The sequence below is a fragment of the Fukomys damarensis genome, unplaced genomic scaffold (assembly GCF_012274545.1).
Source record: "Fukomys damarensis isolate Sample0158 unplaced genomic scaffold, DMR_v1.0_HiC HiC_scaffold_34, whole genome shotgun sequence".
NCBI classification, from domain to species: domain Eukaryota; kingdom Metazoa; phylum Chordata; class Mammalia; order Rodentia; family Bathyergidae; genus Fukomys; species Fukomys damarensis.
This window is the reverse complement of record NW_022900946.1, coordinates 13,689,339-13,716,637: the sequence shown is the minus strand read 5'-3', so window position 1 is coordinate 13,716,637 and position 27,299 is coordinate 13,689,339. Positions and strand designations below refer to the sequence as shown.

Below are 27,299 nucleotides of genomic sequence, written 5' to 3'. Positions count from 1 at the left end.
ACTTTGTTAGAAGAAAATAGCATTTCTTTATGACTTGGGGTAGATTAAGATTTCTTAAGCATGATACAAAAAAGCATTACTTGAGAGAAATATTGATAAATTGGACTACATTAAGATGAATCCCTGTTCGTCAGAAGACTATTATAAAGAGAGAAAAGGCAAGCCATAGTCAGGAAATAGTTTTAATGCATTTATCAAGTATAGGACTTATGTTCTGAATATAGAACTAGGGGCTCTGGCTCAGTGGCATGTGCAAGGTACTGGGGTTGATCCTTAGCACTGCAAAAGAGTAAAAACAAAAAAGAAAAAGAAAGATATATGACAACTCCACTAAATAAATAAGAAGCAAAAGACTTATATTGGCACTTTCCAAAAGAGGTCATTGAAATAGTCCATAAACATATGAAAAGGCACTGAGCTGCATTGGTCTTCCTGCAGTAAAATCCCAGTGTGATGTCATATACCTAGCAGATTGGCTGCACTGAAAAGAGGCAAGGAACACCAAGTGCTGGAAAAACTGTGTCCAGTAGAACCCTCAGACCATGCCCCCAGCTACAGGTGAGCCGCAGAGCGTCCCCAAGCCTCGGTGCTGTCTTGGCCTGTGCCGTGGTAACGGTGGGCGACAGTCTGAGGCTCGTGTGATGCTCTTGTTCCTCTCCAGGCTTGGGGAGTTCTTAGAACCTTTGGGACTTGCCACCCTTTCCCTTTTTGTGTGTGTAAAGACCTCCCAGTAGATTAGGATTTTTTCCCCCAGAGATTATTTAGTGAAAGCAGCAACAATAGTTACTAGTACATACACAAAGTAACTGCCAGATTTGTTACCTGTCCATTCATGTATTTATTGCTCACAACACTATATCAGATAGGTGTTAAAGTACAGTTGAGAGGACTGAGGCGCACAGTAGTGAACAACTTGCTCAGGATCACCCAGTTAATAAGTGATGGAGATGTGCTCAACCTGGAGCATGCCCGAACCAGTGTCTGTAATTATCCCGGATACTCTACCATTCCTCCAGAAATAACTTGGACTTTTTACTTCCTGCTCTGGTTTCTCTCAACCTTCCGGTCACAGTATCTCCCTTGAGCGTCTCTTCCTGTTTGTCCCAGGCTGTTTTCTTCTTTCTAAGGTCTTGGGATAGTATTTGTATAGTTATCAAGGATGTTCCTAATGGCCCCCATCATAATAAACACCATTTAATAATAACAACAACTAGTGCTGCTTCTGTGGAGGGCTCACCGCACGCCAGGCACCCAACTTCGGCCTTTCTGTGGATTATCATTTGGACTCACTGCAGCAACGCAGTGAAGTGGCTTTGACTGTCACCCCTGTGTTGTAGAATCCAAGCTGCAGGGAGCTGAGGTGTAGAATCTTGTCTGGGGCCACAGTTAGGAACCGGCAGGGCAAGGGACTCCAAATGCTGAACTGTTCACCACTGCTCTGTGCTGTTTTTAAAATTTATTTCTACTTATTTATTTGGTATATCTGCATTTGGACCCCTGGCTGTGACCCACCTTATATTCATGAAGATCGTGCCCTGCCCCACTCATTATTTATTGAGGACCTAATGTCTGCCAAATATTTTGGAGTACATTGGGGTCACCAAGATCAGTAACCTCAAGCAGCTCCTACCTAGTAAGGGAGACAGATCAGTGTGACTCGAGGTGGTCTGTGCAGTAGCAATGCACATGGGTACAGAAGTACCAGTGAGAGGGGAGCAGACAAATCTTCGGGGGCAGAGAGTGACATTGGTGATGCATGAGCCAAGCTTTGAAATACGAGTAAGAGTTTGCTGTTTGTTGAGGGCAGCCAGGGCATCGGAGGCAGAAAGCCCAGTCAGTTGAAGTCAGATCTGATCTTAAAGATTGTGAACTTGTTGGGACCTTCAGAGCAGATGCGGTCACACAGGTCCCTGGCTCCCTTTGAGCCAGGAGCGTGATGTGTGATGCTAATGGTTATATGCCATCTTCCACCCAGAAGAAAATTCCAGGATGGGGAGAATCTGCCCCTCCCCTCCCCTGCCTTGCCACAGATGAGGTGTCAGGCATCCTGTAAACTGCACGGAGAGTGTCACCCATAACTACCACGGGGTGGTGAAGCGGCCGTCAAACTTTTTAGTGGGGGCTGGCGATGTAGTTGAGTGGTACAGTCTATACTTAACCTGCACGAGGCCCTAAGACCAACAAAACAACTTTAGTGGACTGGGCCCTGCACCTAAGATCCTGATCCAGCGGGGCTGGGGGAGGGAATAACTTAAACAGCTGAATCTGGTGCGGGAGGTCTGTGAATCAGTTTGGAAATGTGCTCTTTGAGCCTCTTGCGGCAAGATGGAGACATAGAGATTTGTGAGTAGGTCCCAGTTCATCCCAGAGTAGTTCAAGTGCTGTGGAGTTGTTATCCCAGAGGACCACTGGCCTTGTGCCTCCACATGCGGCACCGCTGGTAGGTTTAGGCATAAATAATTAAGGATTTATATTTTTGGAGAGCTATACTACTTACTGTATGTTAAAAATCACATGTGATTTTAAAATCAAATTCAATGCTTCCTCGTGCTATGTGTTTAACATGTAACAAACAGCACATAAACCCCAGCTCCCTGACAGCAGCAAGTTGTGCCTAGTTGTTCCATCTGCCAGGTTCTACTTCCTACCTTACCAGTTTTAGAGATTGTAGAAGGGAGGATTGTATCAATTTTTTCCTTCCCTTGCTTTCATTAGCCCTTACCCCCAGCCTGGAGGTAACCATGAAAGAAATCAGGTGGTAGCTTTTCATGAGTCATTTCCTCATTTGTCTGCTTTCCTCCCCAAGCCTGAGGCTCCTTTGACAGGTACATTTACTTGGATCTGTGGGTACTAGAGGCGTTGTCTTAAAAGTCATGCTAGGCAGCACTGCCTGGCATTGGGCAGGCTGCTGATTCCTGTGATGTTTAGTATCAGCCTTGCTGGCTCTTTTGGTTTCCCTCTCTACCATTAGAGGCTTCAGGGACTGGGTAGCGTCTTCCTGCCTACTCTAGCGGCTGGCTCCCGGGCCTGTTTGGATGATGGAGGTAACAGTGCCATACCCTCTCAAGCCCATTTAACTGTGAACTGAAGTCTGTGCTCAGCAAATAAGACCACTGCTCCGGACTGCCAACTGCCTGCTTTAATTGAGCCTTATGTTCTGGTTGGTATACTGCACTTTAGGGGAAATGGCTTTTGTTACAGTTTGTGTCTAGATTTCCCCTCAAAGCCTCATGTGGTCATAGGGCATTTTCATAGGTGGCTGAATTTGGAATGTGTGATGCTGGGATTAAGGGTGTGTGATTACTAAATTATTCTACTGATTGGTTTGGCACCACCCTAATCCCAGTAGTCTGGATAAAGGGGGCAGAAAGATACTTTTAGGGTCTTTCCTTCTGGTTGCCATGAACTGTTTTCTCCTCTGCAAGGCTTGTTTGCAGTGTTGCTCTGCCTTGGACCCAGCCAATTATGGAATGAAACCTCTACAAACTGAGCTAAATAAACCTTTCCCCTTTAACTTTGGGGGTTGGGTATTTTTTTTCTCAGCAACAAGAAAATTAACCAAGACAGCTTTCCAAAGGTAGTCTGTGTTGCACATCAGTTTTGTCTCAGCCATTGGCTTTGGGAACTACCTTCCCTACGCTTGACTCCTTCTCCCTGAATCTCATCATCAGTCTGCGTGCAGGTCCTCTGTTGGGCATTTGGCCCGACCTGTGTGCCTCCACCCTCGTCAGAAGTGCTGGGGGTGGAGCGTGTCAAACAGGCAGAAGCATGCTCTCCCCTTTGGTCTGCTGAGTCTCGCTCTTTGAATGTGCTCCAGCAGCTGCCCTTTATTAAGCAGTCCAGGCGATTCTCTTGCACATTTACATTTGAGAATGGCTGTCTCCAAAAGCTTACTGATGCTCTTGCCTCGGGTTGGGTTGATGTGTCTTTAATATTTAATGTGTTGAATATTGCCTGCCATTTTTCTTGGGTGATGAATCAAGTCTAACCTGAATGGGAAATTGTGCTGACTGAATCTGAAGGAGCATGACTTTGTCTCCTCCGAAATACTATTAATGGTTCATTTGACCTGAACCTGGCGTTCCTGTTGGTTGGTAACCTTGTGTTTTCTTTCCTTTTCCTCAGGTATCTGTACCACGTTTTGACCAAAAACACCACAGTCACAGAACAGAACCGAAACCTGCTGGTAGAGACCATTCGTTCCATCACCGAGATCCTGATTTGGGGAGATCAAAATGATAGCTCTGTATTTGAGTAAGGGTTTCCAGTGCTTTTTGTTTTTTGATTCTTCCTCTTCCTTTGAGTGTTTTTCCAAGTGTATACCATGAGTCATTCCAGATGATGTCAGGACTTGACACAAACTTTGTCTTGCCCAAATATCTGTCTACATTAAATGTCCTTGAAATACTGTGGAAATGAAAGCCAAAAGTGGGGAAGTTGTGGAAATGAGTCTCTCTGGACATCCTGAAAATGTCATGGATAATATTCTAAGCTGTGGCCTCAAAGGAAGGAGAAAATATCCTGAGTAGTTTAGATTCTAAGTGAACAGGAAGGACCTTGCCCTGGGGGAGTCACTGAGGGCTGACAGTTTGTAGACTGAGGGCCAGGCACAGTGCTGAGCCTTGAGGAGAAAGAGAAGGGAGTCTCCCACCCATCCAGACAGAGGCCCCGTGGCATCCCCACTTTTGCTCATGGTTGGTAGGTGGTAAAAGAGCAAGCAGCTCATACTCAGAGCCCGTAATAGGGTTTCTCCTTGTCCAGCCTCTCCCTGTACTTCATAGATGAGCGGTCTTGGGCTTAGCTCTTTGTCTCCTTGAGCCTCAGTTTTCTCATCTTTAAAGGAGGGAGCAAAAGGTCCAGGTTTGATGTTAGATCCAGAGAAGGCACTCTTAGATGATAGCAAATGATGAAAATCGAAGTACCTACTAAGTGGCTACACCACAAAGTCTGTAAACTGTGAACTGCCTCCCCGTACACCTGCTTCTTTCTTTTTTTTTGTACTGGGGATTGAACTTGGGTCCTTGCGCTTGCAAGGCAGGCCATCGAACCGCTGAGCTAAATCCCTGGCCCCATCCTGCGTCCTTTTCTTAGTGAAGGAGGATATGGGACTGGGTTATAACAGTGGTGGCAAACCTATGGCACATATGTTCCTGTGTTTTTCTTTTAAGACAGAAGATGTTAAGGTATGAGTTTTTTTTTCTAAACTAAAACCTCAGTATTCAGGTTTAGTTGCAGGGTTGGCACTTGGCGGTAAATAAGTGTGTTTTGGGTTACAATTTGGGCACTCAGTGTCTAAAAGGTTCGCCATCATTGGGTTATAACAACCACCAAACACAGATTGTGTGTGTGTGTGTGTGTGTGTGTGTGTGTGTGTGTGTGTGTGTTTCTCAAAATTATAAATTTTGAGGCCATTTGTAAAAACCCATTTTTATAAGGTTATCTAATAGAGCTTCTTTATAGAAAACATATACTCCTGAAATTGCAAGCTTGTTAAAAGATTTGCCTTTTAAAGGTTAGAAATGGTGTCCCCCTGCTTTCTAGAATGAGCCTTTTTAGTCCATCATTTTAGAAAAGCTTCTGAGCTCTTAGAGTCCATTGATTCCCTAAATTGCTGCCCTGCAGAATCCACAAGAAAAAAAGAGTCAAGAAAAAAATTTTTTTTTTTTTTTTTTGACAGGGTCTTACCCAGGAGGATTGCCACAAGTTTGAGGCCAGCCTAGGTTACATAATTAGTGTGTTCAAGGCCAGGCTGAACTACATAGCAAGACCCTGTCAAAAAAAAAAAAAAAAGAAAAAAGAAAAAAATTTCTGTTTTTAATACATTTCGAAGTTTTGGGGTAATCCTTTCCCCTTCCCCTGCCCAGTACCATGCATCGAACTCAGGACCTTGCCTTTGTGTGGCAGGCGTGAAACCACTGAGATAAATCCCCGACTCAGGGGTAATTTTTGATTTCCAAAAAAGTTGTTAAGATAGCACAGAGAGCTGGGCATGGTGGTGCACACCTGCAATCCCAGCCCGCAGGAGGCTGAGGCAGGAGGATCACTGTGAGTTCGAGATCAGCCTGGGCTATATAGTGGGTTCCAGGTCAGTCTCAACTACACAGTGAGACCCTGTCTCAAAAAAAAGATAGTACAGAAAGTTCCTATATGCCCCCTACTTTGCTTCCCCCATTATTACATAGCATTAGGGAGCCTTTGCACAACTAAGGAACTGACATTGACGTGTTACTATTAAGACAGTGTCGGACTCGGTTTGGATTTTTCCAGCTTTTGCATTCTTTTCGTGATGCTCCAGGATTCTATCCAGGCTTCCAAGGTGCAGTTAGTGGTCACGGCTCCCTCGGACCTATGAGATTTCTTAGTCTTCCCTTGTCTTTTATGATCCTGATCGTTTTGATCGTCCACAGAATACTTTCCCATCTGAGTTTGCCTGGTGTCCTCCTCATGACTGGACTGAGGTTTGTGGGAAGGAGAAGTGTAGTGCCCCTCTCGCCTGTCCTAGCAGGGCACCCATGGTGAGAACAGGACATCTCAGTCCCGTTGCCACCACTGCCCGGCAGAGGTGGTGCCTGCTGCGTCCTCTCCTGAAAAGTTACTATTTCCCCTTCCCTTGTGCTTTTCTTTAGAAGAAAAGTGTAGCCCACCTTCCAGGATGAGGGAGTGGGAAGCTCTGCCTTTTAGAAGTGTTATATATTATTAAAATGCATCTGCATGGAAGCTGTTTCTCTGTTGGTTCATTCATTGTTTATATCGATATAGACCTGTGGATATCTGTATTATACCCCACGTTAAAATCCAATACTTTTTACTCACACTGTCCCAGCTTTGGCCATTGGCGCCTGTTTCAGATCGGTTCCTGTGTCCCTCTGAAATACTCTCAAATTTTAGTTTTTTTAAAACACTTTCTTGCCTCTGGTCCTATAAAATACTATAGGCTCATCTTATATTTTTCCTGCCTCAGCCTTAAAATCAGCCATTTTTCCAAGGAGACCCTTGGAAAATTTCCAGAAGTTTAGTCTGGGAATTTCAGGGGCAAGGTCTAGGTGCACACACTTTAACAAGTCATCATGTTGGTCACTGTGGCAGTGAGAGTGCTGGTAAACTCGGGAGTCACTGAGTTACACAATCTAACGACAGAAACACCCGGGAGGTCAACGTGAATGGCATTTACAGCAGACAGGCTTCCAGAAGCAGTGTTAGAAAAGATTTTAGTTGTGTGTTGTTTTTTTTTTTTTTCAGTTGTTTTTGTTTTTAGTGTTTTGTTTTGTTTTAGGTCATATGTATCCATTAGTTTACCTTTCATGCATTCAAATAGAAATTAGACAGCGCTGAGCAAATGCCAGGCCCCTGATCACACCACTGGGAGGGTGTGGTCAAGCGGGGAGAGATACACCCCAAACTAATCAGCCGGCAGATGTGTGACTGCAGGGATTGTGGTGACTGTGCCACATGACTTAGCCTGAATACACAGGACACAACCAGTAATGTCATTTTATTTTATCTTATTTTTTGGTACCAGGGAGCAAACTTGGGTCCTTTCGCTTGTGAGGCAGGCGGTGGAACCACTGAGCTAAATCCCCGGCCCAGAAATGTCATTTTATTAAAGAAAGGCATCATGGGGTTCTGATTCCAACATATATCCTCAAAAGCCAGTTCCCTGGGCTGAATTCAGAGAAGTGTCCTGTCCAGACCGAGACAGGCAGAAACAGACACGGGGACAGCTTAGGGCCCCTCCAAATCATCAGCACCTTTGATGATCTTTTTTGTTCTTTTCCCCATATACGGAAACTTGACAACTTGGAAACCAAAGCTGTTTTCTTATTGGGCATTATTTTCTTTAGGGAATCCCCACTGTGTTTTTCTTAACACTCAAAGATAGGGAGAGTAAAGGGAAGAGGCTTGGTAAGGTGAACAGAGGATATGGAGTGTGATGGGAAATGCTGCTCGGTAGGGTTAGAAGCGTAGATGACAGTGGGACTCGCTTAGTAAAGATCGTTCCCACTCTGTCAGTAATCTAGTTCTCTGTTTCCTGGAATCAGCACTGTTTGTACGTTCTGGGAAGAGAGGTGAAAGGTCACCTGTTGGCCTTGATGGAAGATGGCATCGTGGGAATCAGATGTATGGGAAGCAAGGCCCTGCGGGTGGTGTGATCTGGTGTCCCTGCTGATGCTCTCGCGGGGACAGGGCTAACACATGTGCTGCGAGTGTAACCAGAGGATGATTTTAATTTCCTGTGTCACAGCAAACCACTGACTCTGTCCCATTCTCTCCCCAGCTTCTTCCTGGAGAAGAACATGTTTGTCTTCTTCTTGAACATCCTGCGGCAGAAATCAGGCCGCTACGTGTGCGTTCAGCTGTTGCAGACCTTGAACATCCTCTTTGAGAATATCAGTCACGAGACCTCGCTCTGTAAGGACGTCCCCGACCCTTGCCATGGACTGTGGGGCAGTGGCATGGTGTAGTTTGGCAGGGCTTTTGTGTGTCTCTGCTTGCCTCCCACGCTAGTCTGCTTGGGCTGCCCTAACAGAGCACTGCACTCTGAGTGGCTTAAACAGTAGGTGTTTGTTCTCCCAGAGTTCTGGAGGATGAAAGTACAGGTTGCAGCTGTCATCAGCATTGGATGTTGGTGATGACTCTTCCCGGCTCGAAGACAGCCAACAGCTTAGTCTGTTTTTTGTTGCTATAACAAATAACCGAGTCTGAGTATTTTGTAAATGAAAAAAGGTTTATTTTGGCACGTGGTTCTGGAGGCTGAGAAATCTAAGACTGGGCAGATGAGGGCCTCATGCTGCTTTGATTCATGGAAGAAAGGTCAAGGATGAGAGGGCATGTGCAAAAGAGGGAGAGCACTAACTTTAGAATAATCTTCTCTCAAGGTAGCTAATCCAGTTCATGGGAGCAAAAACTCATGCAAGAAAGGCATTGATTACTCTGTTCATGAGGGCTCCACCTCCATGACATAAGCACCTCCTATCCTGCTGGGCCCCTTCTTCCAACTCTGTGATTTTAGCATGAATCTTTGAGGGACACGTTCAGACCGTACCGGTCCCTTTTTCATTGTACATGGTCTTTCCCCTCTGTGTGTGTGTGTGTGTGTGTGTGTGTGTGTGTGTGTGTGTGTGTGTGTGTGTGACAAAGAGAAGGAGGGAAGGAGGGAGACAGTCCTGGTGTCCCTTCCTCCTCTCATAGGGACACCAGTTCCATTAGAGTACTATAGGTCCTGGCCTTTAATGACCTCATTTAGCCTTAATTACCCCCCTAAAGGCCCTATTTCCAAATGCAGTCACGTTGAGGGTTTGGACTTCAATGTCTGCATTTGTTGGGGGTGCAGTTCCGTCTATAGCACTGTCCTCCTGCATGGTGGGATACTGTGAAGGGCCGAGAGGGGTCCCCTGTGCTGGACAATTCTGGGAGTGTTTGCATTCTCCCTCTGTGACTTGTTATTAAGGAGTTGGTTTCTGAGTAATCAGCCCATAGATTCAGTATTGGAGGAGGCGGGGTGAGGAAGACCCGGCCACAGGGTCTGCAGGTTCGTGTGCTGTGGACCCTGACCCTCCGGCTTCCGCTCTGCGGCCCAGGTAGTTAGCGTGGGGCCCTGAGCACATCATCTGCTCTCACTAGGCCTTTTTGTCACCTGTCACAAGCACCCTGGGAGGCAGGGCTGTTGGCGTCTTAATTTTAATACCAAGAGAGTTTGATCGTGGGCCCAAGGTGACAGCTCCAGCAAAGCCAGAGTAGAGAAGGGGTTTCATCCGGGTGAATGGGCTCAGCGGTCCTCAGTGGGCTGTTTGTGTCTGTTAGGGGCACTGGCAGTGTCTGGAGATATTTTGGGAGTCACAGTGCAGTTGCAGAGGGGCTGCTCTGGCATCTCATGGGCAGAGGCCGAGGATGTGCAGACGTCCCGCAGTGCCCAGGACAACCGCACGGCAGAGAACTCCCCAGCCCAAACTGTTCCAGTGCTGAGGCCCAGTGGCCCTGGCTTAGTTCCCAATCCTCCATGCTTGATTGGTAGTTTCATTATTCCAAGGTGGCAGCACAGCCCATGTCCTGCCTACAAGAAGTGGGAAAGAGAGAAAAAAAAAAGTGTCTTAGTGTCTATAAGAGGAAGGCTCTTGGTCCCTGGGACATTTTTGAGAAAAGATGTTCCGTGGGCGGAAGGAGCTGAAGTGGAAGCCTTTCTCCAGGGCGAGAGCAGTATGGCACTTCTCAGCAGCAGCCACTAGGTGGTGCTGCTGCCCCAGAGACGTTTCTCACATTAGAGACAACCGCGAGCGCACAAATGTGGGTTGACTTATGTCTCCCTGCGTGGTTTCCTGTTAGCAGCTTCTATTTTCCTGGATGTGAAACAAGTGCAATTTCTGAACTCCGAAAAGGGAAGATCCATCTCAGTGTCGCAGGCCTAGCACTCTGCCCAAACCAAGGCTGGGGCCGATTCAGCTGCTTGCTGCCTGCATGTGCGTGGGTGCTAACTCTCCAGCTGCGGATCCTCCTTTGGCCAGCGGAGATAACAGCAGCTGGCAGAGAGGGTGGGTTGAGGAGCAAGTGTGAGCTTAGCACAGGCACCAGGCGGCGAGAAGCGGCTGTAACACTGATCACATCACTTAGTGAAGCAGTCCTTCCAGACTTCTCCCTGGTAACCCTTTCCAAGCCCAGCTAGGCACAGGAGTACAGGATCACAGATGGGGACTTTATAAATTCTGGCTTTTTATTGTATACATGAAGGTATATAGCTTGATTTGATTTACATGCATATTGAAATAACGACCACAGTCAAGCTAATTAACATATCACCTCACATGGTTACCTTTTGGTGTGTGGTGAGAACACCCTTCTGGCAAATTTCAAGTATATAGTACAGTCTTGTTAACTATAGTCACCGTGCTATCTCTCTGTCCCTTAGATCTCCAGAATTCAGCCATCTTGCACGACTGAAACTTTCTATGCTTTGACCAACATCTCCCCCTTTTCCCTGCACCTCAACCCTGCTGACCACCTCTCTGCCCTCTGCTTCTCTGAGCTTGACTATTTTAGATTCCACACGTAAGTGAGGGCGTGCAGTATGCATGGCTTTTCTTGTACTGGGACCAAACTGGTACCTTGCTGTGAGAAACCCAGGCAGATGGCCCTCACTTTATGCACAGCTCACTGGAGTGCTGTCAGAAGCCTCGCAAAAGCAGCAGAAATCATGGCCTGTTTATAAAACTTTTATTTTGCAAGGGATGAGGAGAGGTGACCTTGGTTTTATTTTCTAAACGTAGAAGTTTTCTTCATTGTGAAACAGCAAAACACCAAACATATAAAAATACAGACAACTACGTTTCTGTAGCATCTCACTGGAATGGTTCAGTCTGTATCATCCATTGTGCTTTTGGCTTTACTCTTTCCCACCTCACCAGTATGTCTCAGATCTTTCCACTGCAACCCTCCCTGTCTTGGTTGAAGAACTGCATCTTGCTGTGCTGTAATCTGTTCAGCCTACAGTGGGCATTTAGGTGGTTTCCAATTTTTCACTATTGCCAGCAGCTATTTCATACATGCGTCTCTTGCCTGTTGGGTTTGGTAACGTAAATGACAGAGGCCTGAGAAACTGAGATTACTTATAGACTCCTGGGATTATTATAGAGGACACCGCAGAAAATCAGCCGCATAGTGAGGGGGTAGTAGAAAAATCCCAGCCAAGTAATAGAGGCCCTTCCACTGCCCTCATGGGGGTCACCTCTCACCCATGGAGTCATCTCTTGAGGGCCCTCGAAAAGTCCCCCTGGGAAGCGGACGAAGTCTGGCTGTTCAGGTCCAGAATGCAGCCAGGAGCCCCTCAGTTGTGCATCCTCAGCTGCTAGCTTAGGTGTCTGTGCTGCTCGTGGTCCAGGAGCCACTAACCAGTCACTACAGGGCTCACGAAACATCCAGACATTCCCTTCTTCTGTCACTCACTCTCCCCTCTGTAGTTTCTACCCACAGCCAGAATGACACAATAAAACAAAGGGTTCCAGGGATCAGGATCCCCTGGGTTGCATGTTCCATGTTAGATTTGAGGTGGACAGATCTGTGGACTGTTCGAAGAATGGGACACCATGTAGCAAAAGAAAGGAGGCAGGGAATGAACAGTGACGTGGGTAACTCTCAGATGTGATGAGCAAAGGGGCCAGACCCAGGCAGAGTGCCCAACGGCTAACTCCATTTATAGCAGGGGATTCAAGAATAGGCACAGCCTGTCTGTGGAGGTAGGAGTCAGAGTGGGGCCTGCTTTGGGGGAGGACATTCTGGCAAGGAGAGGTGTGAGGGAGCCGGGTGTGTGTGTGTGTGTATTGGTGTGCAGGTATGTAAAATGCAAGCTGGACACCTAAATCTTATGATATATTAATACACATGTCCACAAATTTAAGGTACATACACATTTATATCAAGCTGTGTCCGTAGCATTTGTGACACATGTAGCCTCATTTTTAGAAACATTAAGATTCCCAGGTCTTCACCCCAGACCTCTGACGTCTTTGGAGCAGGCCCTGGGAGCTGCCTCAGGAACTGTTATGATCAGGAGACTTTGGAAGCTGATCCTGAGACCAGTTTGCATGGCCTGCTTGCCAAGCCTGCTCAGAAATGTGCAATGACCTTCCGAGAGAACTGGCTTCTGAGCAGGACCCTGAGCTGTGACTCCTGGCGTGGTCCCACGCTCCCGAATAGTTCTTGGTGGTGTTTGGGTGAATCCTCTCTCCTGCCTCACCTGTCAGTATTCTGCTCTTGACCATCTCTGGGCAGGCAGGGGAGCTGGAGCAGTGCTCACCCACTAGCAGCCCGAAGGACAGACAGTGGGGACAGCAGCACCTGCTTTGCAGTGGCTGGTGAGAACACAGCGGCACGTGTCCAGCAAGGGCCAGCACAGAGATTTCAGACCTCAGGCCACAGGCTGCAGCTGGGCTTAGACCTGTTTGTGCTGGTTGCCACAGCTTTTAAACCTAGTGGATGCCGTAGCCAACATTTTAAGATCAGGAACTTCGGCCTTACAGTCTGTTCTTTCCGGCTTCCTTTCCTCAGTTGGAGGTGTTGCCACAGGGATCGGGGGGCCTACGGGCAGTGTGGGAAGGTGGGCTGCGCTCCAGGTAGCCCCAGTGCCCTCAGTGCCAGTCTTCATTGCCCACGTTAGTGCACAGCAAACCCAGCCTGTTTTCAGAGTTGAATTCGAGCCCTTTCCCTGTGACTTAGGGGCTGAGTCCTCAGGCCAGTTAATCACCGTCTCTAAGCTTTGTTTTCCTCATCTGTGATGTGGAAAGAATGAAGGCTGCTCTGCAGAGTCGTCGTGGACTGCGATGGGAATCATTTAGCCTGGTGTTTGGCATTTATGGGGATTCAGCATAACATGACCCTTATGAGATGAAGTTGTTGCGTAAGAAGGAAAAAAGATGTGTAGCTCTTGTGGCATTCAGGGACAGTGATGTGAGTTTGTTTGGCAAAATGGGGCAATTTTTTATAGAACACGGTGCCTTTTACCCTCATTTATGGTTTGTGAAAATGCTCGCATACTACCTAACCTTCCCCTCCCTGCTCCATGTGAGTTATGCCAGCAGTAAAAAGACAGTGCCTGTATCGGCTCCTTTGGTGTCCATGCGGTGGGAGGGAAGGCTGTCCTCTGCAGCTGCCTTTAAATGTTCTGGTGACCACGCGTAGTAGATGATTTATTTGCCAGTTAAAAGTGAAAGTAAATTGTTTAATCCCAGCAGTGTAGAAGCTCAGCAGATCCTTTTCATGGTTACCTGCTGGTTACCCAACATCCTTTGTTTTCTTTCCTCTAGCATGAGTTAACCTTTTTTTTTCTTCTCTCCCTCTAGATTATCTGCTGTCTAATAACTATGTAAATTCTATTATTGTCCATAAATTTGACTTCTCTGATGAGGAGATTATGGCATATTATATATCATTCCTGAAAACACTTTCGTTAAAGCTCAACAACCACACCGTCCATTTCTTTTACAACGAGGTAAGTAAGCGATCGCCGGAGAACACCTCTGGGTGTACCACTAACCCTGTCAGGGCAGTGCTTTGGAGCTCTGCAGTCACACATCTGCTGATGAAGCACTCAGGTGCTTTCTGTCACGATTCTTCCAGCAGCACTGTTTGATTTGGGCATGCTTTTACAAATTGATTCAAAAAATTACTGTTCTGTTTTTAATATCAATTCCATTTGTGGGGCCACGATTTAGCTCACACCTGCCTCGTAAGCACAAGGTCTGAAGTTCGATCCCCGGTACCAAAAAAAAAAAAAAAAATCAGTTTGTGCTGAGAATATCATGCTTAGCAGTGAGCAGCCTCTTGTTATCTTGGGATGGCGATGCCCTGCAGGAAAAACAGGAACTCCAAGCAGGCTTGCTTTGCCACTTCCTTGCTGTGTGACCTCAGGGAACTTCCAGTCCCTCTTAGAGCCTCCGTTTCCTCATCTGAGAAATCGGTAGAGTTTTCAGGGCTGGATTAAATATCTTCAAAGCATACAGTATGTGTCTGGCCCCCTAAAATTGTAGACATTGCTGTTCTTTACAAACTAATGTTCCTTGGGAGAATTACTGACAACCAAAATTGCTGCCGTGGTCACAGTCACAAGGAGCTTGAACAAGAAGGTCCCTTTTCACACAAATGCCAGCTGTGCTGTGACTATCTCATCCGATGGCTCACCCACTTCTTCAAGGACCCTGGCTTTTCCATCTTCCTGTGCTCTTGACTGTGCAGTTGGCATCTGTTCTCAGGTTCAACCCTTCGGGTCACAGGATGGCTGCAGCCGCTCCGAACATCCCATACGCAAATGCTACTGCTGAAATTTCTGATGACTTCACTTCCCCTCTCGTGTCCCTTTTTGACTTCTAAAAACCTTTCTCAGAACTCTCCCACCAGACTTCCTCTCCCATCTCACAGGTCAGAATTTCTCCCCCAGTGTGTCTGGAGCTGGGGATCAGCCTGGCAGTCTCCCGGAAGGCTGGACAGGGAGGGAGAGTGCATCCAAGGTGGCTCACTCACTCGGTGGCCAGTTGGCTGTGGCTGTCGGTGGGAGGCCTTGGTTCCCTGTTGTGTGGGCCTCTCCCTCAACTAGTGGAGCTGGCTTCTCTGGGTGAGTGATCAAAGAGAGAAGGCAAACTAATGCCTTTTATGGCCCAGTGTCAGGTGTCACACACGCTCACTTCCACCGCATTCCTCTTCCAGGGCTAGCCCTGACTCCGCGTGGAGAGGTGACGGGAGAACATGAACACTGGAGGTGGGGCTCTTTAGGGCCGAGCTTAGGGTTGGGCTCCCAGAGTCCCGTGCTGTCGGTGTGGTGGGTGTCTTCTGATTGGTGGTCATGACACTCAGTGCCTCTGTCTAACCGTGGTGCCAAATATATTTTCTAAGTTTGGGACCAATCTGTTCAGCTGCCCCCATACGATGTGGCATCAGCAGCCCGAACCTTGACTTTTGTTGTTTAGTGGTGGAGAAGAGCTAGTCTCCAAGGGAGGAAATACTAGCTGTGTACAACAAAACATGCCATTTGAAAAGTTAGTACCATGAGACCCTTTGCCTGGCATGCAGTAGTAGGTACGTTGTCCTTATTGGGTATTTGTTACTTTGAGCCTCAACTTCCTCCCGGCCAACCCTGGCTGCTGGGGTTCCCTCCTGGGCTGTTGTGGGGGCCACCAGGGGGCAGCAGAGCACATCTCTATGTGGCTTCTGTCCACATTCCTATGTGCTCTCTTACCTGGGACAGTGGGTTTCTGTGGTTTTGATGTTTGATTTCTACACACACATACACACAAGCGCATGTGTGCACTTTTTTCCTAGTGCAGGGAATGGAACCCAGGGCCTTGGGCATGCTAAGTGGGCATCCTATTACTGCGCTGTCTCTTTTCAATAGTAGAGGACTCCTGGGAACCTCTTTTTTCCGTAATATTTATTATTTTAGTATTTCCAAATAGAGAAAAATATAGTGGCTAATAGACACTCCAAACTTAGTACAAGCTACGTCCTTCAGTTACTTGCAGCAACGTCTAACAATAACCAGCATTAACACTGGGTACATATTAGGTGTCAGGTGCTGAGTTAAGCACTGGGCTGGAAATGGTCTCATTTAATTCCAGCAACTATGAATTGGGCGCTGTTGTCCCCATTTTATAGATGAAGAAACAGAGGCTTAGAAATACTGCCTCACACAGCTAAGGGGCGGTAGGACAGGCAGTGAACCCAAGTCTGATGTTACTCGAACCTTTTCTGTTTCTTCTGTGGCCTTGCATCCCGTTCCTTCCCACATTCCCCATTGGGAATGAGCCACTGGATTGAGGCTCATGGTGGCAACTCTTTCTTTTGTACTTTACCGTATTTTTCTTTTCTGTCATTTCTTTATGTAGTTTTCATCCGGAAGGGTTTCTGAAAGCTAGGGCGGGGGTAAGTTGTCTTATGGGTCTGACTTTCTGGTACTTCTTTTGTTTTAGCACACCAATGACTTTGCCCTATACACAGAAGCCATCAAATTTTTCAATCACCCTGAAAGCATGGTTCGGATTGCTGTAAGAACCATAACTTTGAATGTCTATAAAGGTAAGTTTCCTTATGAGCTTATGCCTGGGTTGATTTCAGATTCAGTAGCATGTGCCCAGCCTCCATTTCTCTCAGAGTACTGGGGGAGCCCAATTAGTATAAGCTGGGGCCGCACCACATGAAAGGCTTGTGCTTAACTTTTCTCTGATGTATATCTGTACCACTGCCTTCTCCCTGCATGTTTCTTTCTTGCTCAGAAGTAGGGTATCCTAAGGAACACGTGGAATTCAGAGAAATAAGTCAGGTAAAGCAAAGTTGTCTATTAAATTTTTTGTGTTTGGGCTTATAAAATATCCTTCAGTACAGCTGGATTCATGAATAAAAGCATTTCACATCATGAACAGCAGGGGGCAATGTTGCATTTCCATCTGGGTGCAAAGCCCAACAGGAACAAATTCCTCCTTTCTTTCAAGATGTAGTTAATGCTCCAAACATAGCCTCTGAGAGAAAGCCTTTCCAACAACTGGCTGTCCCCAAGTCTCCAGAGCTGGGATTGCCCCTTCGAGGCACTGCCTTGGAAGTTTTCTGCCTAATGCCCTCGTTAATTCCCTGTGGACACCACGGTGGAGCCGGTCTCCATTTTCTTAGGGATTACAGAGGACTTCATGGACCAGGATGTTACTCCGTGAGGGGACCCCTCACTGGGGGCATAGGAGGCTCTGTGAGGACTCATGCAAACCTAGTTCTGGATCTACATTAAACTTAAGAGCCTTTTTAGAAGCCCAGGTGGGCCCATCCAGAGATCGCAAACGGAGGGCCTGCAGGCTAAATCCCACCCTTAGACATGTTTTAATTGGCTCAGATGTTTTTTTTGCAAAAATATACGTTATCAGTATTTTTAAATGGGGAGATCTTGCATGACTCTATGTTTTCTGACTTGAAAATGTACATTTGGTCATTCTGGGCCCACGGTCCTGCAGGGTACTGAGAAGCACCACCCTGGCAGCTCCTAAGTTTGCGGCCCTAGTCCAAGCCATGTTTGGGTCCCTTGCCTTCTGCTCTCTGCTAATGCGTATCTTTTGGTTTAGATGCCTCCTGCCCCCGCTATCTGTCTCTCTAGGCAGCTGTCTCACCTTCCCAGTTCCTAACCTGTTCACTGTTGTCTGTTTTTTGCCTTTCCTTCAATGACGATTCCTGTTCCTTATTCCAGTGTCATGTAAGTTATTAACCTCGGGTTTTCCACTTTCTTATCTTATCCCTACATGTAAATACAGGAAGCTTAAGAATGGTGTACTTCTCATAGCAGTTTAGCTAAATCCATGCTGATAAGTACACTGTAATGCACTAAAACTGTTCCGTCCCACTTATTTATTTTATTAATTTAAGAGTAGCCTAAGAACTGCTATCACAAGTATGGTTTTATGAATAAGATAAACATTTTCAAGTATTTCCAGGAAAGACATAATTTCACATTATGGCAAAGGGCTTTTTCATTGTGGTTTTTGGGTTTGTCTCCCCCAAGTTATTTTTGGTAGCCTGACATTTTTTTTTTTCTTTTGTGAATTTTCTCAGTGGACAACCAGGCCATGCTGCACTATATCAGAGATAAAACTGCCGTCCCTTACTTCTCCAATTTGGTCTGGTTCATTGGGAGCCACGTGATTGAACTTGACACCTGTGTGCAGACCGATGAGGAGTAAGTGAAGCCCCAGGGTGGGTAGCCTCAGTGGTTAGGGGAGCACTCAGTTTCCATTGTGGAAAATAAAGATGAGACAAAACTGAGCCACCCACGTGTACACAGAGTGTGGACTTCTGCGTTGCCCAAGGTTCTCTCTACCTGTTTGGAACAACTCCCGCACCTTCAGGAGGGGAAAAGGAAAAATAAATTCAGTGCACTCATAGATAGGCTTGCTAGGCAGCTGGTTAGAAGAGTAGTCATGCAAATGTGGTCTGTCCAAACAAAGGAATAGTATTCTGCAATAAAAGAGAATAAAGTCCTCACACAAGTTATGACAGGGATGAACCTTGGAGACGTTGTGCTCAGCAAAGGAAGCAGACACCAAGCAGCGTATATCCTGTGATTTCATTTACATGAACTGCCCGGAATAGGAAAATCTAGAGACAAAGAGCAGATGAGTGGTTTCCCAGGCCTGGGGGATGGCAGGAAGAGGTGCAGGGAGAAATGGAAAGCCATCCCTAACGAATAGAAGACTTTTCGCAGCGGGGGAAGAAATATTCTCAAATTGAGGATGGCGATGATTGGACCATTTTGAAATACTAAAGACCACCGAGTCTGGGAGTGCAGGTCCGTGTCGGAGCACTTGCCTGTTATCCATAGGCTTTGGGATCAACTCCCAACACTGAAAAAAATTAGTAAATGAATGAACTAAATTTAAAAACCATTGAGTTGCGTATATACATTTCTTTTTTGGACTCAAGGTCTTGCTATGTAGTTCAGGCTGGCCTGGAATTCCTTATGTAGTAAGTTGTATATTTTTAAGTGGATGAATTTTATGGTATGTGAGTCATATTTCAATAAATTAGTTTTTAAAATAATTTAAGGCGGTGGTTTTGTCCTCAGAATGGTGAAACAGGACTTCCACAGAAGAATTTCTCTTGCTTGGCACTGCTGACTTTTTGAATAGCGACTCTGGTGCTGAGGGGACGCCCTGCACCCTGTAAGATGTCTGCCAGCACCCACTCGGTGGCCTCCACCCACCACATGCCAAAAGCTTCTCTTCCTCGGTCACGCTAAACAAAAATGTCCCCAGATCTATCCCTTTAAGGCCAAAATCACTGCCCTGCAGTGACAGCTTTGCCCAGGTCTGAGGAGGGGGACACCTAGATAGGCCAAGACGCTGAAGGGACCCAGGAAGGCGTTCTCCTGGGAGAGGGCACCTGACAGGTAGAATATTAGCTCTGATACTGGAAGGGAAACCGCAAGGCAGGTAGATGGCAGATATGACCGAGCATTTGGTAAAATAAGAACCTGTGTGAACAGTCATGGATGTGAGACATAATGAGGCACTTTCTTCCAGAAAGAACAAAGGGAAGGAAACAAACTCACAGTCCTCTGTTGGGGTCTTCAGTGAACAGTCATGATAATGTCAACACCCGTTATTGGTAACGCCTTTCAGGGGAAGAGAGGGAGGGAACATAAAGAGCTCTGTCTAGTGGGAGGCCAGCAGATACCATCTGAAAAGGCCCTGTCACAAATAGAAGTCTACATAGCTTTTATAGAAGTATGAGAGCAACTCTCTGCAGAAACAACCGAGAGTTCAACACTGCCTTCTCTGGACGGAGGAAGCTAGGACAGGAGTTTCTATTTTTCTCTGTCAACTGATCAATACTATTTGGATTCTAAGTCTATCTGCATACACTATTTTGATAAAATCTTTTTTAAGCTAAAATATTAAACAGCAAGATTTGTTAAATGGCTTACTAAAGAAAAATTTCCAGCCTGGCATGGTGGCATGTGCTTTAATCCAGGCTACTTGGAGGGTGAGGCAAAAGGATCACAAGTTCAAGCCCAGCCTGAGCAACTTAGTGAGACTTTGTCTGAAATAAGAAATTAAAAGGATTGGGGATGGCGCTCAGTGGTGGCTTCAATTCCCCAGGAGGAGAGAGAAAGAGAGATAGAGAGAGCGAAAGAGAGGTGGAGAGGGAGAGAGCAGTATCTTATGAAGTGGAGAAAAAGTATGAAACATTGTGAATGAGTATTTGGGGTTAGGGTGGTGGATTCCTAGGTGTTACACTTTTAAGCTTTGCAACATACACTTACAATGAATGTTTACTAAGTATGTTATTAAAACATAGTAAAGGATACTTACCTAACTTATGTAAAGAAACAATGGATTCTCCATTTTACTACCTTTGTGAAGCACATAAAATTAGATGGACATATAATGCCTCCATTTTAGGGCTGGCTATAGGGAGAGAGAACATGCACAATCAGATTGTAGGGTCCTATGTCCCAAAACGTTAATGGCAGGTATCTGTTACTGGTAGCATGATAAGAACTTCAGTTTTCTGATTACTTTCATTTTCTTTTAAAATCTTCTGTCTTCTGAAATGACCACAAATAATAATGCCAACATGCTAAACAATAGTGCAGACTCTGCCTAGATGCAGTTTGCCGTGGCTGCTGCTTGGGGGATAGTAAAAGTGTGTCCCCAGTCCTTTTGATGCTGTCCCTTTGAGGTGTGAGACTGGCTCCACCCAGGAGACCAGCAGTATGTGTCCTTGCTCATGTCCCACATGTGGTCAGGGCCATGGGGTGGACAGACGTGGCTGCTGTGTAAAGCCTGCCTTTGTCTTCTTAGCTTGGTGGAGCATCTTAATTGATGAGGATTTATGGTTCCATTAATATTGCTCATCTGGGAGCCTGGGGATCCAGGGGATCTTGGCACATTGGCCAGCAGCTACTTTTGTTCAGTGGCTCACTACAAGAGCTTAGCTGTGTTTTCCTTTGTTTATCCCCTTTGTTCAGGGCTGTGATCGTGGGGGGACTTGCAGCAAGGCCCTCAGCGGGAGAAGGATCCCAGGAATCCCTAGTATGGGTCGAAGTAACCCGTTTACTTTGCCTTTGTGTAGCTCCCTTGGCAGGATGGGCGTTCAGATGCCACCGTGTGAAGGGAGTGCCCCCAGCGAGTTAAGTCTCAGGCCACTGGTTTTAGTCTCAAAGCCCTTGAGCTTTGCCTCCCGCCTGAGGTGGTTACTTCTCTTGGCAGGCACCGGAATCGGGGGAAACTGAGCGACCTAGTAGCTGAGCACCTAGACCACCTGCACTATCTCAATGACATCCTGATCATCAACTGTGAGTTCCTCAACGATGTGCTCACAGACCACCTACTGAACAGGCTCTTCCTGCCGCTCTATGTGTACTCCCTGGAGAACCCGGACAAGGTGGGTCTGTGCCTCGCCCACTGCCCCTGCGGGGTGGCCTTGACTAGGGCTGAGCTCTGCAGGGACTCGGGCTTTGTGTGAGGCAGAGGCCTTTCAGAGACCTTTCAAAGCACACCGGGCTTCCCTTCCTTTCCTCCTGCGCAGAAGGAGAGTGAGTGAGAAAAAGTCAGATTACTGACATCAGGGGGAAACAGGAAACCCCTGCGAACTCAGGCATTTCGTTTCTGTGCGTCTTCCCTAAGGTCCTCATCCCAGTAACTTTTCATCAGAGCTCACCGATTTGGGGATGATCCAGACAGCAGCAGAACTTGTGTGGGGTAGGCAGGAAGGAATGTGCACACTCAGGGAAAGATCCCTGACGGTGACTGCCCACGGGTCCCTGGCCTGGAGTCCTCTGTGGGGGTGGGGATGGGTCCTTAGGTACCCTCCCCTTGGGATTTATAGTTCAGCAGGTCTGGGCTGGGACCAGTAGTTTACCCCCAGGTGGTCCTGGGCTCTGGTTCTGGGATCCCTCATGGTAAACATGGCTTCAGGGCAGGGAGGCAGGACAGCCAGCTGATCCCCCTCTAGGGGACCTCCTCAGATGTGTCCCAGGAGGATGTTGTTTCCCCTTTGGAGATGGAACATGGAGATTCTTGCCACAAATACATAAATATGGTTAAAGAATGTTTCAGCTCTAATTAGTCCCACTGGAAACGGTTCAATAACAGGCTCATCAGCAGGCTTTGTTGCCTCCTTTGTGGGGAGGCAACAACAAGCCTGGGAACCGGAGTCAAATTTCTGCCTCCCTGATTTCCTAAACCTGTGACCTGGGGCAAGGCAGTTAACCTCTCTGAGTTTACTTCTTTGGCTGGAAAACGAGGGTCCTGAAGATCCCCCTCTGTCTAGCTGGTGTGAGGTAGGACACCTGAAGCTCAGTAAAAATGAAGGGGTGTTTCGAGACTACAGTGCCCCAAACCTCCCCCTCCCTCATGTTTTGAAGCCCCTTCCCCAGAACAGGTCTCTCAGGCCTCTCTACTAGGATCTGAATGCCCAGCTGGAGAAATGAGCATTCCTGGTACCCTCAGGAGGAAGCACCTCTTTTGGGTCAGCCCCTAATCTGGGACTGGGTTCTGTAGGTGGAGACAGTGGCCCAGCCAATAGCACTGAATGGGATTAGGCTGTGCCTGTCTACTGCAGAGTAAACGTTTGCCTAGCATCGCGAAAGGGCCTTTGGATCAGGGAGAAGTCAGGGACCACGGCACTTTTTCACACAGCTGGCCTTTGGTGTAGTGTATTTCTGTGGCTCCCTTCTGTGACCTGAACCCCCTTCTCCCTCTCTTTCCCTCACCCTTCTCTAGGGAGGAGAACGACCAAAAATCAGCCTGCCAGTGTCTCTCTATCTTCTGTCCCAGGTATGTTTGCTTGTTCTCCGGCATCCTGGGGGCGCGTGTGGGGTCCTGTGCAGTGCTGCTGCCTTTCGGGAAGCCTCCAGACTGCAGTGCCCGTCTCTTTCTGTGTTTCCTGTCTTGAAATAAAATCACAGTATAAAGAAAGGGGCATTCTGTTTTCTAGTTACTGAGTCAAGGTGGCTTCATAGTAAGGGATAGAACTTTTAAAAGAAATGAAAAATAGATCAAACCTAGCCCTTGTGTAATTGAGTTTTATGTGGGGCCTGATGTTTTCAAAACAACCAAGGAGTGCTCTTAAATACCTGGAAATGGGGGCTGCATGGTTTTCATTGATACTTTTTTGAAATAAGGCCCAAGCTGCTGGCCCAGGGGTACATACACGAAGTAAACTTGGCTTGACAAACTTCCTGCAGTGAGGCTATTTTTAAAGAATTTTGTTGTGGTTCTAGTTCCCAGACTACCTTCTGAAAGGTGTCTTATGGCAGCCTCCAGTCTCAGATTTGTGTCTCAAGCCAGTTTGTCTGCCTCGCCTCCTTAAACAACTATGTTTCCTTCTTGTAATTATGTAATATTTACAAGAGGGGAAAAACTCCATGGTGACCCAGTTACATAACTTTAAAAATATTTTTATTACTAACGGTCCAGACTCACAGGCCATCTCATTAGCCTGTCAAGTAGTCAGACGTTTGACCAGAGCTCTGTTCTTACTTTTGTGATGGCACCGGTATTTATTAGCATTGACGAAAGTCTGTCCTAACTGGATCCCTCACTGCTTGGAGTTTGGGGTGAGGCCAGCTCCCACTGGCCTGGGAAGAGAGACCCCGCTGCTGGCTCCTGCAGTGGGTTGGCCGACTGGCATCTGGCTGTGGCTTGTCCACGCTTACACCTGGAGCCTTGCTCTTGTGGCTGTGTTTGCTCAGATCTCTGCACGGTGCCCACTTTGTCCAAATGCCCTTCTGTGCCAAAGGTCAGCACAACCTCAGCCTCCCTGGCGGCTTTTTCTGCACCTCGTTGTAGATCCACCGGCATCTCCTGCTGGGGGTCCTGGGAGTCTGGTGGGACCCAAACAGGCCAGTTGCTCAGCCACGGGAGTCCTGTGGAAAGCAGCTGTTGAAGCCTTACATGGCTGCGGTACCCCAAAGAGGGTACTTTAGTGGGGAGGACTTTTACCTTTTCTCTTAGAATGCTTCTTCTGTTTTCTTAGTGAAGAACCAGTAGTGCAGCTATCTAACTCAGTGGTACTTCGGTTCACGAAGTTAATTCTTTTTAAGTAAAGTTTTTTTTAATTAAAAAGTTCAACAAAGTGAACATCGTGTTTTCATTTTTTTCGAGTTCAGACTCCTGGTTTCTACCCCAAATACAACAACTACTACAGGATTTTTTTTTTTTAAATGAGGATCAAAAAATACAGTGAAGATTTAATTTAAAAAATTTATTAGTAAAAAATGTATTTATTAGTAAAAGATTAATTGACATTAATCTCCCTCAGAATAATCCCTCTGGCTTTGCACATCCTTATCCCATTGTACTGGCTGCTTTCTGAAGCAGCTCTGGAAGTCCTCTTTCATGAGTGTCTTTAGTTATGCTATTGGCTGCCTTGATGTCCTGGATTGATTGAACACATTGTTGACCTTTTGTGGTCATTTTGACTCTGGAGAAGAAGCAGAAGTCACATAGTACCAGAGCCAATGAATACATTGGATGAAGACACACCATCGTGTTTTGGGGTTTATTTTTTGGTACCAGGGATTGAACTCAGGACCTTGCACTCACGAGGCAGGCAGCAGAACCACACCATCATGTTCTTATGAGGCTGCTTTCTGTTGGAAGGAACTTGGCAGCAACATTCACTGTATTTTTGATCACAGCTCACAGAGACACGAAAGAGGACTTCTAGAACTGCCTCCGAAAGTGGCAGGAAGGGTGCAGTAAATGTGTCAGAGTGAGAGGGAGGACTCTGAGGGGCACTGAAGGCAATGTGTCTTACTGTGATAAAAGTTTTAATGTAAACATCATATTTTTTGATCAGTCTTTGTATGTCCTTCCCAAGATGGTCACTGCCGGGAGTTCTGAACTAGGGGTGATTTTGCACCCTAGGCAGGATCTCGTATGTTCTTGAGATATATTTAATTGTCGTGACCTTGGAAGGGTGTGCTACTGGTGTCTAAGGGGAGAGGTCGGGGCTGTTGCTAAGTGTCTGCAGTGCACAGGATTACTCCACTCAAAGGATTAGGCCAAAGTGTCAATAATGCCAAGTTGGAGAAGCCCTGCTCTCTGCACATATAAATGAACAAGTACAATTTTGCGCCCGTATACTCTTTGTATACAAGTGGCAGATGCACAACACACTGTGCTACACCTTTTTGCCTTTACTTTTCAAACCAAGATAGCAAGTGTATCTGGACCAGTAGGTGGTTTTGAATACCCTGATACCAAAGCTGTTCCTCTGAACATTGGGCCGCAGGGTGGGGTAGCAGGGCCCTCTTAGACCAAAGCCTGCTCTTTCACATCCTGGTATGACCAGATCTGCCTCTGGCTTGTGTGGTTTTTCCCCAGTTTCCACACTTACAGATATAGCCATGGGGTCACAGTGTGCTAAATCCCACCCCAGGACATAGAGCACAGGCTAGCTTGGTTTGAAAATAAAGGCAACAAGCTGTAGCACAGCGTGTTGTATATCTGCCACTTGTATACGAAGAATATCTGTGTGCCAAAATTGTACTGTATGTGATGGAATCTCTAAGGCTGTGCCTTTGCCAAGTCCTGGACTGGGACAATACCTGACAACTCCTTCTTCTGGTATAACTATGTACTGGGACAGTGCATTCATTCTATCTAGTAGTCAGATGTGACACTAACATGTCTGTGAGAAGGAAGCAGTGTGCTTGCTTGGCTTTGTCCTTCCATGTTGCTCCACTTCAGGTAGATTTGGCTCACTTTGATGCACTTCCTCCTGAAGAAGAGCAGCCAGCCAAACAGGCAACAGTCTGGAGGAGAGCCCAGCCCTAGAAGAGAATAGCCGACTTTTTCTGGATGTGACAGAGTCTTTGGACTCTTTTTGGCACAGCCTGGTTGGTCCTGATCAGGGAAGGAAGGCGTCGGAAGGCTGCGCACTTTACCACACATCTCATCTCTACTCTTCCAACAGGTCTTCCTCATCATACATCATGCGCCACTGGTGAACTCGTTAGCTGAAGTCATTCTGAACGGTGATCTATCTGAGATGTACGCTAAGACTGAACAGGATGTTCAGAGGAGTTCTGTAAGTCACCAGCTTTGGGACTGTTTTTCAGCCTTGATAAGAAGACTTTCCTTGTTTTTTTTCTTTTGTTTATTTGTTTTGTTTTTTGAGACAGGGTCTTGCTGTGTACTCGAGACTGACCTGGAACTCACTATGTAGCCCAGGCTGGTCTCCAACTCACAGTGATCCTCCTGCCTCAGCCTCCTGAGTGCTGGGATTACAGACATATACCATCACGCCAGGCTCATCCTTTCCTTATTTTGTTAGTCTGTGATTCTCTAAAACCAGAAACCAACATTCTGCTTTTACAGAAGTGGTGCCAATGCCTGACCAGTCTGGGTTTCAGGAAACCTAATCAGAGCTGGAAATGCATACCCAGGAGAGCCTGGGATCAGGTGTGAATGGTGGATTTGATTGATCATATGCTATTGAAGAGTAACAGCATCACTCTATGCCTCAGATTGTGTATCTGTGAGGCACTGTCATTGGGAGGGATCAGAGGTGAGAGGCTCCGATATCTACCAAAGTTGGGCTGCGGCTGTCTGTCTGAGTGCTGCGGCCCCGGGAGAGAGCAGTGGGGAGTGCTGAGGACTGTGGCAGATTGAAGAGCTTTTGCCTCCTTTGTGTGCATCCGTCGTTTCACCTCCATCTTCAGTTGTTCTACAGAAATACGATGTGCTGTTGCCAAGTTTTCTCATGTTTCCAGAGAAGCTTGGAGATCTCCATTTTTATATAAAATCTTGCAGGTTTCAAATTATCAACACACTTTGCATATAGGCTAAATAGAACATGTTTGTGATGTGCAAGATCTTGAATTTGCAGGGAAACACCTGATGACTAGTATTGTTACTTCTTTCAAGACTTTTTTTTGCTTGTCCCCTGTGTTTCTTTGCTGCACCTTTCCTACAATCCTGCCCATTTGTCCTGAGCTCCGGTTGCCCTTGTACTGACCCAGCTCACTTTTCTCTCAACTGCCCCATATTTCTGCCTCTGTACCTGTGCCCTGACTGTACACACAGCCTGGAAGGCCCTTACACCTGGTTCCCTCTTGTCAGAGATCTCACCCTTTCTAAGTTCCTTCGGCTGCAACATGGCCTTGGCATTCATGTCTGAGATAAGCACAGAGTGTCTTCTACAAAGAGCTGTTTCCTAAGGGCTGGCTGTCTCTGCAGCCAGGTGCTCAGCAGGTAGGAGCTGAGGGTTAAAGGGCCAGGCTGGTTCCAGGGCAGTACCTGTGTTGCCATACTGGATGTGTGGGTAAATTGTAATCC

The 27,299-nt window shown here is 46.8% G+C and overlaps 1 protein-coding gene across 1 annotated transcript in view; it reads left to right on the top strand.

Annotated features, from left to right (window-relative positions):
- Positions 1 to 27,299, top strand: part of Clec16a (C-type lectin domain containing 16A) — a 213,138-nt gene that overhangs the window by 7,578 nt on the left and 178,261 nt on the right. The window contains exons 2-10 of the mRNA XM_010610069.2: positions 4,126 to 4,254; positions 8,276 to 8,409; positions 13,827 to 13,975; positions 16,446 to 16,551; positions 17,702 to 17,707; positions 18,064 to 18,187; positions 21,222 to 21,396; positions 22,737 to 22,790; positions 25,936 to 26,049. Coding sequence (XP_010608371.1) covers positions 4,126 to 4,254; positions 8,276 to 8,409; positions 13,827 to 13,975; positions 16,446 to 16,551; positions 17,702 to 17,707; positions 18,064 to 18,187; positions 21,222 to 21,396; positions 22,737 to 22,790; positions 25,936 to 26,049 — 991 coding nt within the window. The remainder of the gene's footprint in view (positions 1 to 4,125; positions 4,255 to 8,275; positions 8,410 to 13,826; positions 13,976 to 16,445; positions 16,552 to 17,701; positions 17,708 to 18,063; positions 18,188 to 21,221; positions 21,397 to 22,736; positions 22,791 to 25,935; positions 26,050 to 27,299) is intronic.